At 35.9% G+C, this 15,360-nt stretch overlaps 1 protein-coding gene across 2 annotated transcripts in view; it reads left to right on the top strand.

The window, feature by feature from the left end:
• Window positions 1-15,041, top strand: part of RASA2 (RAS p21 protein activator 2) — a 115,101-nt gene extending 100,060 nt beyond the window's left edge. The window contains exons 18-24 of one of the 2 annotated variants that reach the window (XM_090284247.1): window positions 1,524-1,597; window positions 2,129-2,235; window positions 10,426-10,508; window positions 11,162-11,370; window positions 12,075-12,178; window positions 12,527-12,716; window positions 14,403-15,041. In XM_090284247.1, coding sequence (XP_090140373.1) covers window positions 1,524-1,597; window positions 2,129-2,235; window positions 10,426-10,508; window positions 11,162-11,370; window positions 12,075-12,178; window positions 12,527-12,716; window positions 14,403-14,433 — 798 coding nt within the window. In that variant the 3' untranslated portion in view covers window positions 14,434-15,041. Of the gene's footprint in view, window positions 1-1,523; window positions 1,598-2,128; window positions 2,239-10,425; window positions 10,509-11,161; window positions 11,371-12,074; window positions 12,179-12,526; window positions 12,717-14,402 lie in introns of both variants that reach the window. The other variant, XM_090284245.1, reaches the window with a different exon arrangement.
• Window positions 15,042-15,360: the final 319 nt, after the last annotated feature.

Below are 15,360 nucleotides of genomic sequence, written 5' to 3'. Positions count from 1 at the left end.
AATCTGTTACACTCCATTAGCAGGTGGTCCCTAGTGAGAATTAAAGATGTGATAGGAAACTTTAGTTCCCTTAGATACTTGTTCTGTATCACCCACATAAATATAATGCAAAAGAAAGTCTGCTATTGTTCCTTCACTTGCCAAGATTTCCTTCCAGGAAACTAGAAGTAAACATTCCATTGGAAACCCCTCAATGGTGGGTTCTGGTGGGTAATTCACAGCCAGTCTTAGGAGAAAATGGCTGTGCCCACAAATTCTATTTACATCAGTCACTGGTGCCTCAACGTCATTCTTATTGGAATGTAAATTTTTTTTTTTAAGTCCTAAGTGGGAAAACATAGAAAAATATAAAGGAAAAAGCAAAGACTAAACATATAATTCTTTTATTGGACAACATAGAATTCCTCTCTGGGAACAAGAATTGTTCCTTGAACTGATTTCCCTTTCCCAGGAAAGCCACATGCCAGGAAGCTCTTGACAAATCAAGGTAGCATATTTATGAATGCTCTTCACTGGTGGCTTGCCATTGCTGGGGATGGGTACTTTAAATTTTCTTAAGCTGTCATATTTCTATAATTTCCGTAGGAAGTTTATAAATTGTGATTAGATTCCAGGTTATTTCAGAGAACCCAGTTATACTTCAGTCATTCCTGTGAAATACTGTCTCTCAGGGCTAAAGTCAATTTATAGCAGAAGTCAGCAAACCCTTCTCTCTCAAGGGCTAGTGAGTAAATATTTTAGGCTCAGTTGGCCACCTACGGGCTCTGCCACATATTCTTTTTTGTTTGTTTTTATAGCTCTTTAAAAATGTAAAATAATTTCTTAACTCATGGCCTTCCAAAAACAGGCTGCAGGTTGGTTGAATCTGGCCTGCTGAGCCATAGTTTGGTGATCCCTTATAGTACAGGTTTACAATTCTATATCTAAAATCACTGGAGCCAGAAGTATTTCAGAATTCAGTTTTCAAAGTTTGGTTCACAAGCTGGCACTCAATCCGCTGAGCCACTTCAGCCAGGACCAATTTTCAGAGTTTTGAAAGGTATATGAAATATTTTATGTAATACCCACACTGGGTCCTGGGGTTGCACCCCATAATCAAACACATTAATGTTTATGTAGCACAAAGAATAATCACACTAAGTAGATAAATACAAACTATAAATAGCATTACACCAGTTCAGGTTACGTTATATCCCAAAATGAGTTACTGTAATTCAGAAATAAAGTGAAAAATCTCTTTGTATTCAGAACTTTCGAGATTTCAGAGCTATAGTTAAGGGATTATACACTAAATTCTTTCTACAAGGAAATATATTTTGGGTTTTAAGTAATTTAAGAATACCTGTCATTTTTAAATTAAGGACTTCCTCTACAATTAAATAATATGTTTTGCTTTATACATTACAATTACGTGTATTCTTTAATAACAAAGAACTTTACCTTGTTATCTTTGCCATTAAAATAAGCTGAATTTATGATGTATCTTATCACAAAGTATAATACTTGCCTATTTCCCCATCTAGTTCTTGGATGAAATTTCATCTACTGAAACTAAAGAATCCAGTGGTACAAGTGAGCCTGTGCACCTGAAAGAAGGGTAATTTGATGAAATTAGACATTAAGGTCACGTTTTAGTGTAGATGTTAAGGAAGTACAAAGAGCATTGGTCTGGGAGTGAGGAAATCTAGGTTTTTGTTCTGTGCTAGAACTGCCTGCATAGCATCAACCAGGTGAGTCACTCTCGCTGTCCTGTCAGCTTTGTCAGATGAGCATGGCTCCTTGTCCATACAGCCCTAGAGGGCTTATAACGAGATTGTGGGTATTAGACTAATTAGAGCTACTGTTTTGAAAAAGTAACAGTACTGTTCAGTCTGAAAGTAGTATTATCATTGGAAATTAAGGGGGAAGTCACTCATTTGGCCCTTTTAGTTCTGGGTGACACAGTTAATTAAAGGCTTTAGTCCCATAGTGTGACCAAAATAAATGCAAAAGTATAAATGGCAAAAGCATTTTTATGTTCTTAATGTAATCTTACACTTTTTTATGCCATTTAAAATGATAATTTTTTTGTTTTGGCTTAACTATTTTAATATTTGTAACTAAATATTTACATCTGTTGTTTTGGCAGCGAGATGTATAAAAGAGCTCAGGGAAGAACTCGGATTGGAAAAAAGAACTTCAAGAAACGGTGGTTCTGCTTAACAAGCAGAGAGCTCACCTACCACAAACAGCCAGGTAGTTGTGTGTATGCTTCATTGTGGGGTCTTTTCCTGATTCTCAGTGAAGATTTCTTTTTGCTGCTTAACGTGACTTATAGGGAACCTTTTCACTAATATTACTGTAGTTTATAGTTTCTCACAGTGATACACACACTCTAAGAATGCAATCAATATTTGACAAGTGACACCGTGTGAATTACATTTTTCTCACACATGCTCTGTTTTTTGAAAATCCCTGCTATTATAATCAGTAAGAAACAATATTAAGGCCTCTTAGAACTTGGAAGTTTCTTTAACTCTCAGAGCCAAATTGGTAGGAATCAGTATTTAATAAATGAGAGTATTTTGTCATGCCTATAGATAATGATTCCTATAAAATTACCAGATTCATTCTAGACTGTTGGCCATACAAACTCCAAGATGGAAATTTTCATTATTTGCCTTCTGAGAAAGTACACATAGGCTATATGTTTGGGTAAACAAAGCCATCTTTTTACAGTATGATTTGAGGGCTTCAGAGAGGCAGTTTGTCCCACAGCGGACTGACACAATGCTTAAATCTTCACCTTTTAAGTTTATTCCTTGGGGTAAAGTATTATCCACAGAAGGCCATTAGCTTCTTCTGATATCTTGGCAAGAACTTAGTACCTAGGTCATAGATCACATACAGTACAATCCCTTTTATTCAAAGTGATCAGGATCCAAAGATGTTCACTTAACCAAAAAAGTCAGTTAAAGCAAAAATCACTGAAAAACAAACAAAAAGATGTATGCATAGCTTAAATATTTATGTAATTGTTTACCAGTCTTTTGATAGTGAGCCAACATCTTTTCTTTGAATGTGGCTCTATAGGTTGGTTTTCCCCTTTGTGTTTCTTGTGCATATATACCACAAATGCATCAGTTTTCAGGTTGATTTCTCCAAAGTGAAGCTAGAACTTAAATACTTGAAAAGTAATCAAAATACAGAATCCTTTTAGGTTTTCAGGATGGTCACCCTAATCTTTAAAGCTGTCTCACCCCCATATAAATCAACCTTATTTGTGTAGATGTAGGCTCCTGTTTTGAAGCTTTTGAAAGCACTTGCCTGATTTTCATATAAATAGTAAATCTCTTAACAGGGGGCAATTGTCACTTTATATATATTTCAGTAAATTATAATTACAACATGGAATATGACATAAGTAAGATTAGGGACAAACTCAGTGGACTTGGTAAGCAAAAAAACCCCAAAAACCTACCCAATGGAACAGAAAGATCTAGGCTTAATAGGTAATAGCCTAGCAACCACAAGCATTCAGCATCCCATGAACATCATTCATTTTGTTTTACAGAGGAAACGAGGAGTCTTAGTCAATCCATAGATATGTTAGGTTAAGTAAGAGAGCTTCTATAAATTCTGAAATGATAAAACAAACACCAGACATGGGCTACTTTTAATGTAGAGTGCTAAGTAAGGTGCTTCTTGAAGAGTAGAGTGATAAGAAAAATGTTTTGTTTTATAATTTTTTTGACTGGCCTAGGCAGAATAATTATATATGTCCACATATGTTAGACACAAGAAAGGAAATTCATGTTTTTATTTAGGCACCCAGATAATTTGTTATGGCAGACAAACATTCAAATGACTAAAGATCAATAGGCTACATACTTGCCGTTCCAGACAGCATTTTTTATGCTAAGCATATTTTGAGGGATTTAGAAGTTACAGCTTATGTTGAATACTATATAAATGTTCTCACATATATAGTAGCATTTTAAAAAGAGCTGTCATAGTGTGCTAATTATGTTTAAGTTATGTGTATATTAACTATATTAAAATGAAACTTAAGGTGAGTTAGTCATTCTCCATGAATAAGTAAGCTATTTTTTCCTTATTTAAAATATTTTCTAATCTAAGCAAATATTCTAAAGTCTTTTATGGTTTTAGACTTTAAGAATCAGATGATGGCTTTGGACCCTTTCCTCTAGAAAAATGCATGTACAAACTAGACACAAAATTTTGCATGTAATTTCAGGGAGTTCATAGACCCAAAGTCCAATCACAGTTCTCGAGAACCTTTGTTCTATCCAATGATCTTATGAGGATAAAATTTTGTGAAATTCTGTGGTATTTTATACCTAGGCTGCTCTAGGTATAAAATAGACACATTAGAAATTACATTGTTTTCAAGCCTGAAGAAATTTAACATGTTGGAATGACTAGAGGAGTGAGCTCTATTATATGAAGTTATGAGATTGTTTACCAAAGCCTACAGTTTTAAGCATCATCCATGTCTGTCGCTTTAACTATTTTGATGGATTTTTCCAAAATGTATTACATGCTTCCCTGCCTTCTAAAAAAGAGTTCATTGAACGTAAGTTAACATTTTCTAGACGACTTGAATCTGTCATTGATAATATTAATTATTATATAGTGCTCTTAGTGATGTTCTCAGGGATGTTTATGGGTATGTGCGGCTGTTTACTCCCCAGCTAAATGCTTTGGACTGCTGTGCTTTTTGTGTTCCTGTCTTCGTTTTTCTCTGTCCCTTTTATGTTTAGACTGACATCTTGATTTCTTGTGCTGTCAGTGAACTATAACATCTCACTTTCACCTCCATCACCCACCTCCATTTTTTACTGCTAATATACTAGGGATGAAGATATGGTTCTGTGTTTGTTAAAACTATACATAAAAGTCCTTGATTCAAGACTTAAGGAATTTCTTCTTATGAATAAAATATGTGGGCTTTGGATTCTCTGTTTGGTTGTTAAGCAGATGTTTTGTTTACTGCCTCTCTTCTTGCTGCTTTCTGGATAGCCAGGGCTGTAGTTAAGTCTCTTGCTACACTTACTATGTGACTTTGGTGTCTGAAAGAGAGCCTCCCAAAGTTTCTGTAACATAGTTCTGAATCATTGAGTCTTGTTCTGTCCTCTTGCTGGGCACTAGTATCTTGAAGTTTTCTACCAGTTAAAATCAAACAATATGGTCTTTTTCCAAATTACTGGAAAAGGAATTAATTTTTTTTAATTTTAAGGGTTTGTCTCAAATAAGTTGTTAAATTTTTGGTTCCTGCTTAAGTAATTACGAGGAATAGTAAGCAACAAATCTTCAATACAACTAAGTTAACATGTCGCAAATGAATATTATAGGACACTCAACCAGTCATCAGTCATGATTACATTAACAGTTTTTTATGGACCTGTGTGCTTGTGATTATGGTTTTATTGCTATATTGTAATGTAGTCATCTTCCACAAGTAGAAGTTCTTTCCTAGTTGTATGCTGGAACCAAATGCATTGTTGACGTTCCTGCTTCTTCCTGTCTCATGCAGCCTCATCTTCTGCATTCTCCATCTGTCGCTTCACCAGACTACTCTTGCAGTTTCTTTAACTTGTATTCTTTCATGTTCCTGCTTTTGCATAGGCTTTTACCTAGAAATACCTTTCCTTCCTTTTTCACCTTTAAGACTCAAATCAAGTATTAGGTCTTTACAGAAGTCATTTATAAGTAGAGATAACTCCTGTCACATTGTCTGGTCCTTACTTCTCTGTCTCTGTGCCCCCGGTCTTTAAAATACTCAGTGGTAGGGATGATGTTTTTACTGCCTTCACTAAGGCATTACATTAAGTAACTCTTTTTAATAAATGGTGTTCTTCAAGGAAGACCATGTCTTTTAGATATGTTATCATCTGAATTATTTTAAGAACTATAGCTCTAAGCTTCTAAACTGTTCACCAAGCATGCTAATAATAGATTATTAATAAATTCATCTCTGAAATTCCATCCTGTGTTCTCCAGACTTGATTAGGTATTGTCTGCTTTGGGAGACCTGACATACCAGAAACATACAGCCTGCACAGCTTCCATGTGATAGCCAGTGTTCTAGCTTATATAGCTGGCGGACCATAGAAAAGAAATTACATGATGTTTTAAACAGACATTTTAACACATTTCAATTGACTTGGTTTTTACCTGCTCATATTTTCACACACAGGGCTGTATAGTATTTTTTCTTTGATAATCAAAGAGTATCATTGATTCAATCATGCATTCATTCACCAAATATTTTATTGAGTGCCAACTTTGTGCCAGACACTGTTGTAGATTCTGGAGAAAACAGTAGTGAAAAAACATACCAAAATCCTTGCCCTTGTGGATCTTATAGTTTAATGATAATAGACAATACACACACAAAAAATGTATAGTATATTGGATGATTATAAATGAGATGGACAAAAAAAAAGCACAGAAGGGCATAGAGAATGATGGGCTCATTGAGGAGAGTTGTGATATTAAAAATTCTAGACAGGGTTGGCTTCATTAAGAAAGTGACATTTGAGCAAAGACCTAAAGATGACAAAGGATTGTGCCATGTTGATACTTGGAGTAGTAATAACACAGACATAACTAACAGCAGCCAGTATAAAGGCCTTAAGAAGAAGCATGCTTAGAGTAGTCAAGAAACAAGAGAAAGCTCCTGTGGCTAGGGAAAAAAAAAAAAATGAGTAAGGGGGTGATTATAGAAACTGAGGCCAAAGATCATGGAGAAATTAGACATTATAGGGCTTTATGGACCATTGGAAGTCTTTTACTCTTGAGTAAGATGGAAAGGCATTGGAGAGTTTTAAGCAGAGGAATAACATTGTTTTAATAAGATGAATTGCTCATGCCAGAATGCAGTGGGCAAGGAAACAAGTTAAGGCACTTTTACAGTAACCCAGGAGAGAGAGGATAATGGTTTGGACCAGTTGGTACCCATGGAGGTGGTAAAAATGGATCATATTCTGTATCTCTTCGTGAAGATAGTACTCACAGGATTTGCTAGAGCAGGGGTCCCCAACCCCTGGGCCACAGACTGGACCAGTACCAGGCTGCACAGCGCCACACAGAAGGGGGTGAGTGGTGGGTAGGTGAGCGAAGCTGCATCTGTATTTACAGCCACACCCTGTTGCTCGCATTACAGCCTGAGCTCTGTCTCCTGTCAGATAGGTAGCAGCATTAGGTTCTCATAGGAGAATCTATGCACTTGAATCATCCCAAAACCATTCCCTGCCGCCACTGTCCACCCTCCGTCCATGGAAAACTTGTCTTCCACGAGATTGGTCCCTGGTGCCAAAAGGGTTGGGGACCACTGTGCTAGAGGATCAGATATCAAGAGCGAGGGAAAGGCAGGACCCCCTCCTCCCCATCCTGCCCAGCCCTATTTCTTATATAACATATTTGTTTTTCCTGGATTTATTTTTTATTTTGCAGGAATACTTCCTCAAGGAATTACTTCATATAGGCTTTATGGCTGATAAATTGTCTGAGTCCTTGCATACTTTTTTAAAACTCTTTATTTTTACCCTTATTCTTGAATGATAGACTGAATTTAAAATTATTTTCCCTCAGAACTTTGAAGATATTACCCCATGGTTTGCTAGTTTTATTGTTGCTGGTGAGAATTTTGATGTCAGTCTTCTGATTCTGTCTTGATTCTTCTTCCTAGAAATCCTTAAGACTTCCTTTAGCCTTCAAGTTCTAATATTTTACAGCAAAATGTATAGGTATTTGTCTTTAATTTGCTCAGCACTTGATGGATCCTTTCAATCTGGAGATTTCTACCTTTATCTCTGGGACGTTTTCATTGGTAATTTTCTCCTGAACATATTTCTATTCTGTTTCTAGAATTCCACTTAGACAGACACTGAAACTTCTAAAGCCATCCACCGTGGCATTCCAGTTAACACTATTTACTATGAAATTAATTCTGATGACATGACAGTATATGTGCCTGGGAGCAATGTGCTTTCTGTACGTATGCAACATTACAATTTGTCTAGAAATGAACAAATATGGTAATTTTAGGATATGTGCAAGCTTTGTATATTCAACAAATCTAAAACACAGAAATTTCCTGCAAAACTTTTAAATTCTCTCTAATCTCTGTGGTCCCCCCCGCCCCCAATAGCTTGGTACCCAAAGACATGTCTTCTTTGCCTGTAATTTATTATACCTGATTTCCTCAGATGTTACTCTCTTTGTTGTACTATGTGTGTCTCTCCTTTAGAGTTTGGTAGTTCCCTCATCTGTTTGGTAATTTTTTTTGGTGATTTGTCATATTTATGTTTTTATAGTTCTGTCGCCTGCTTGAGTGTTCAGTAACTTTACTGCCAGTGATTATGCGGGAGGGGCAAGGGTGCCAGTGCTTGTCTTCTGCTGTGGGTGCTCTCCCTCCCTCCTGAGGGCCAGCAGCTACCTTTGACATGGCACTGCTCTACAGCACAGTACGCATCCTTGCTGCTTTAGCCTGGGACATATGCTTCTGTTAACTGATGCTTAGCACAGGCAGGGGCATTGTGGGGGTGGGCAGGTGATGGCCTAATTGGCCCAGCTGTTCCAGATGTAGCTCACTGACTAATCATCCTGATGTGTGTCTGAGACTGTCCGTTGACTGTGGCTTAAAGCTCTCTTCTAATCATCCTACTTTTGCAGATGTCTTCTGTAGCTTTCTTCAGTTTACTCCCTGCACCCCCCACCCCACCATAAATTTGACCTTCTCTGCTTCCAGGAGGCTATTGATGGTTTTTTCTAATTTTCCCATGCATTTATAATTTGTATTTGTTAAAATTAAGTGTTTCCTCAGAGAAGTTTTCCCTAACCACTCAATTAAAGTAACTTCCCAATTACTTTCTATCACATCTCCTCAGGTTATTTTCACTTTAGCATTCATTTCTACCTAATATTTATTTGTTTTTTGTCAGTCTTTCCAGACCTAATTGTAAACTTTTTATATGTTCTATTTACTGCTGTATCCCAAGTGAGATACAGCGTCTGGTAGGTATGTAGGTAGACATTCAATATGATAGTTGAGATAAGTGACTTTGTTTTAAAAAATAAAAATCACATTTGCTTGAATTAAATTTTATATTTTATTATAGAAACCAGGTTTAGCAAGTAGTCTATGTTAACCTCTCTGTTCAAGACAGAAAACCTTTAATAACCAAATAATTTTTTTGACCAGAAAGCTATATACATTAATCCATAGACTAATATAAAATGTAAAGGTCTTAATCTCCAGCACTTTAATCCACATGTCATTAAAACAAAGTTTGGTGGGAAAGAAAGCAAAGCTTTGATTTCCTAAGAACAGTATTACGAAATGACCAGAAAGAGTTGTAATTCTGTTTGACTATATGAGAGCAAGTCTGTTCTCAGGTAACTTGTAAGTTGAAGTGCTTCATCAAATCTTTTATGCCATATTTATGGAGTTCCTTTAGCAAACTCAGATTTTCAAATTCTTAAATTGGTAGGTTAAAGATTTACTCTACAAAGTAAAATTTTTACTTTTGTTTCCTGTGTCTCTTAGAATAAGTTTGTTAGCTCTAGTCAGCTGACCAGCCAACATATGATAGTAATGAACAATTTTTCAATTTCAAGTCATTATTTCGCCCTGACTGGTGTGGCTCAGTTGGTTCGGCTTCATCCTGCAAAGTGAAAGGTTGCCAGTTCAGTTCCTGAACGGGGCACATGCCTAGGTTGCGGATTTGATCCCCCCAGTTGGAGCACATACAAGAGGCAACCAATCAATGTTTCTCTCCCTCTCTTTCTCCCTCCCTTCTCCTCTCTCTTAAAAATAAATAACTAGATAGATATTTTGAGGGTTAATCCCTTAATTAAATATTAGATTGAAAAACCAGAAAACTCTACTTCTGTATAATCAGATTTACTGCTTGTGTAATAATTTCATGACTGAAAATTCCATGTCTCCTCAAATTTTGAGTAGGTCTTTGTTGCTAAGTATATATTTTTTTCAGTCCCCACATAATGTTACAAAATAATACAACATTTTACAAAATAATACTGATGTTAAAAAAGATTAATGAGAATTTGTCCTAATAAACTAAAGAATGCTTTTTGAATATGGTTTCATAGCAAAGTAAAAATAATGGTAAATATAAAAATATTATAACATTCTTATTTTCTGCAAAGAGATTAAATGTATTTCCACATTTTCATATAATGTTTTAATTTTTTTAAAAAGTAAAGAGAAAGTCACTTTATAGAACACAATCAAAATTTATCTGTTCCATAAAACCAAGACTATATATGTGCAGTTTGGAAATCTGTAGTTACTTATAACATCAAGAGGAAGAACAAATCTTACGTCATTAGCCTCTTATCTTTCTTTATAATACTGAGCAAGTTATTTTAATTTTGTTGTACTTCTTTTATTATTAGGCAAAGATGCAATTTATACAATTCCAGTGAAAAACATTCTTGCTGTGGAAAAACTGGAAGATAGTTCTTTCAACAAGAAAAATGTAAGTTGCAGATATAAGTGAAGCTTTTTAAATTGCGTATAATTACTTATACAAAAATTTTCAAGAGGTTGGTCATTTTAGTATTTGCCATTAATCATTAATACTTTATAATTGCTGGTTAGGATTCTATCTTAAAATTGTCCGTTATTGTTGATGCCTTGTATAGCCTGCCTAGCCTATTAAGTTAAAGATACTTTTCTCAATATTACTCTATTAAACTTCTCAGCTTACCATTCAAGTCTTGTAGTAATATAGTCAACCAATCTGTACAGTTTTATCTTCTGCTACCACTCAATACATATTATACTCAAACCAACCAGGAGATTCCCTTGTTTTTCTATATTTTCCCATTGCTTTGCCTTTAGTTATAGTATTTTCTCTACTGAAATCCCCTCCCTTAATTCCTATTTTATGATAGTCTGTTCTTTGGGCATGTGTGGCTTCTAAAAATTATATAATAATGTACTGTTTAGTATCATGTGACTCACATTGCCCTTAGGACTAACTTGCTTGAAATGTAACAGTTCCTGAGATATCTGAGCAGCAGTTATCTAGCCAAGCAAAATATATTTCTCTTATATACTTTTTTCTGTTTTGTATTGTGTGTTGATTTTGAGATTGTCACTAACTTTTTATCTCAATTGCCTATAAAGATGTTCCAAGTAATACATACGGAGAAACCACTCTATGTCCAGGCAAATAATTGTGTAGAAGCTAATGAATGGATAGATGTACTCTGCAGGGTGAGCCGATGCAATCAGAACAGGCTCAGTTCTTATCATCCCTCTGCATATCTAAATGGCAGCTGGCTCTGCTGTCAGGAGACCAGTGAAAACACTCCAGGCTGCAAGCCGTGTACTGCGTAAGTTCCTTCTGATTAAAAAAGCAATGCTTCACGTGTAGTCTATCTATACAATGAAATATTTACTCAGTCATGACGTGGGATGGAGTACTGATACAGGCTACAACACACATGAACCTAAAAAACATGCTAAGTGAAAGCAGCCAGACACAAAGATTATATACTGTACGTTAACATTTATATAGTGTCCAAAATAGGTAAATTCATGAAGATGGAAAGTAGATTAGCAGTTGTGAGGAGAGTGGGGGAGGCAGGAATGGAGAGTGCTAATGGATATAGTTTCTTTTGTGGGGGTGCGATGAAAATGTTCCCAAGTAAATAGTGGCTGACACTAGTCAGAAAAAAAGGGCAATGTTTATAAAGATGTGTGAATTTGAGCAAAATAATCAAGAAGGGCTTAACATTCCCTTTTAATTGTATAAAACAGCTATTGTCTCCCTATAGACTTAAGAAGTAACATATTGTGGTGAAGCATAGGTTATGAAAATGATTTCACTTTCAAATTCCTCTCCTTTTGATTAGAGTCACATAATAACCAAATTTCTGTTGGCCCTGTTTAATTTGATTAGCAAATGAGTCTAGATTTCTGAGGTTCCTTCTACAAAATCCTGTGGTTTTGCTTTTTAGTCTCAAACCTTCAAAATCTTTGACATGTCAACAAAGTGAAATTTTTTCCAATGTCTTTAATTTCATTTTTACCATAGAGGTGTCCCTGCAGACATCCAAATAGATATTGATGAAGACAGAGAAACAGAAAGAATTTATTCCCTTTTTACTCTCAGTTTACTTAAGCTACAGAAAATGGAAGGTATGATTAAAATATTTTTATGTAACCATGATCCTTAATTACCCGTTCCTGAAGTATTACTTTGGCATTATTGTAACATTGAAAATACTCACAGATTTACCAAAATGTTACTTTTATGAAAGTTGACAAACTCGGAAAGGGGGGCATTTTTCATAGATATTCATGAAGTAAAAATACTATTTTTACATAAATGTGATGATTGTAATTAATAAAATGAATGTATTTTGGTTATCTGCATTTCTAGGGGAAATCGCCCCAGCTTAAGACACTTGAAAAGTTCTTATTTCTATTACTAATTACATTTATGAAATATAGATGTCTGATCCGAGATTTTGCTACCCCTTGTAGAGGCGTGTGGAACTATAGCAGTGTATCAAGGACCACAGAAAGAGCCAGATGATTATTCCAACTTTGTAATCGAGGATTCTGTAACAACCTTTAAGACAATTCAGCAAATAAAAAGCATCGTAGAGAAGCTAGATGAACCTCATGAAAAGTATAGGAAGAAAAGATCAAGTAGTGCAAAATATGGGAGCAAGTAAGTATTTTTAAGAAACTTGAAACATATTTTTAAACATAGTTTGAGATTGACTCCCCTGCTGTGTGTTTACACGTGGAATGCAGGCCTCCTGCTTACCTTTGTCTGTCAAGACCCAGCTCAGAAGCTCTGTCTTGTGTAGGAGTTTCCCTGGCCACTCACCCAGTGCTCTTTGTCTCTTCAGTCCTGGCACTGTTTCCTAACCTTGTGCTGTCCTTCATCACCACTTGTAATGTTACATTCCAGTGTCACATTCCTTAAGTTGAATACTCTAGCCTGCTGGGGTTTCTGTTTGTTTGTTTGTTTTTTACTGATACTCTTCCTTCTTAATTTCTCCCACAGTGCCTTATACATAGTAAGTACTTAAAAAAAAAATTTGATAGTATTTTTGGATTCACCTCAGCTGTACATGGATACTACAGTGGCTAACAACACAGCTCACATTTATTAGGCGCTTACTCTAGCACCAAGTACTATGACTAGTACTTCACACCAATCATGTCATTTAGATTGTTTTTAGCCCAAATAACAGAAAACCCCAGTTGATGGCTTAGCCAATAAGAAATCTTGTATTCTTTTAATTAAGTTCAAATTTCTACAGTTGTTTAGTTCACCAGCTCAACACTGTCATCCAGCCACTCAGCTGTCCTCAATAGGACTTCTGTCTTCCTCATGCTGTCACTTTATGGTCACAGTTGGGCTATAGCAGTTCAAAGCCTCACATTTTTATATAATAGTGTCCAGAGGCAGAATGCTGTTTTCTTCTCACCAAGAGAAAATAACCTTATCTAAAGTTAATTTCCCTAGACCACAGGGCCGCCCAGGACTAGCACTAGAATCTGGTTTCTGTTTACACAGAAGTAAATAGGTAGTGGATGGTTCTTAGACCAACAAATAAGTTATTGCCACAGTGTACACTCTCTCCCGTTGACCCTCACATCAGCCCAACATTGTTATATTCCCATTCACAGCTAGAGGAACTGAGGCTCAGGCAAGATAAGTGCCATGCCCAAAGTCACATATCTGATGAGTGAGGGGACTTTGAATCCTGGCCCCACCATTTTAGGTATTATTTTTAATTGTGTAGATTAATAATTAAATTCGTGGTGTATGAACAATAAAAATCAGTTTGACAGGTATAAATGTTTGTGTTCTCCCTGGATAGAAGGCCCAGTACATTAGAAGGGTTATTATAAACCTCCCTCTCCTTTTTCCTAGGTTAGTGTAATCAGTTCTCTTCCAAACGTAGTTGTGCAGCTTTGGAGCCCAGGAGGTTTCTCCGTGAGGTCCTAGCCAGTGCTGGCCCAGCCTTAAATAGCAGGCCCCCCTCGTATACGTACACTGTACCCCTTCCCAGCTTTATTTTTCTCTATTTAAAAATACCAATCTCTCTTGTACTAAATATTTTACTTGTTCACTTTATTTTCCCTGTACCAGAATATAAGCTCCATGAGGTCACAGGGTTTTGTCAGGTTTGTTCACTATTGCATCTGTATCTTCTGAAATAGTGTCTGACATTTAATAGTAGTCAGTAAATACTTGTAGAGTTAATGAAATAAGACTTGGCATCAGAGAATATCAAGGGAAGATTATAAATACATAGTGGATCGTATGAGGTATTTGTCACTTTTTAAAATGTTATATTCTTTAACTTTTGAAAATGATTTTCTTTTATTTTTTTCCTAGGGAAAATCCAATTGTTGGGAAAACGTCTTAGAGTTTGACCAATTGATTCAGAAGAACTGGAAAATACTATTTTTGTTGGAGTTTTTCAATTCATCAGATATTCTGTTCATAGTATTTAAGAATGAACATTGGCTTCAGTTTCACCTGCATTCACATTGTATTTAATATTTAATAATTGAAAGTAACTGTTTGGGAATCCTCGTGTTGATGTATTACTAGAGAATTTGAAACCTAAGATTCCCTTCATATCTATGTGTCGAAAGCCATGTTTCTGCAACTTCTTTTTAATAGAAAGAATTTTCCTACAGAAGCTTTGTAAAAAAAGGAGCTCCTTCATAGCAGGAAACCACCTCTTGTAACACTCTGTGTTCTGTGGACTTCTCACTACCATTAGTGCCTGCTCTATACTGCCAATGTTGTGTTCTTTTTCTAGAAAATCCCAACCGATGACAACTCAGAGCTTTCCATTTAGTTCACCTAGACCCTCCATCTTCAAAAGAGAAAAAAAAAGAAAAGGCTTTCCTTTGGTCCATTAGTCATTACAGATTACATTAAGGGCAATGACAGAAACTTTAGAAAACTGCCAGAGCATCTTTGAAAGTTGATAGATCCTTTTGCCTATTTAAAGATGTAAACAGAACTCAGGAGGAATCAGGGAACATGTGCTATTGTGTGCATCTTGTTTACATTTGGGATGAGTGGTGGCAAATGAAATAAAATGAGACCACTAAATTTTTTTCATTGTTTTAAATATCAGGTACTCATTCTTTTGATTTGAGAGTTCAGGTTAATGTGACTTCATGGACATTTTTTCTGAAAAAGAAGAGAAAGTAAACAGTGAAAGAAGGTGATGTGGGGAAATCACCTGGCTTCACCTGTGACTCCATGTTGATATAAAGGGCCACCATAAAGACGCCCTCCTCCTAGTGCGGCTGTTACCGAGTTGAGAGCTAACTCA

The sequence above is a fragment of the Furipterus horrens genome, unplaced genomic scaffold (genome assembly GCF_987537825.1).
Source record: "Furipterus horrens unplaced genomic scaffold, mFurHor1.1.pri manual_scaffold_7, whole genome shotgun sequence".
NCBI classification, from domain to species: domain Eukaryota; kingdom Metazoa; phylum Chordata; class Mammalia; order Chiroptera; family Furipteridae; genus Furipterus; species Furipterus horrens.
The sequence above is the reverse complement of the archived record's forward strand: the minus strand, read 5'-3'. Positions and strand labels throughout refer to the sequence as shown.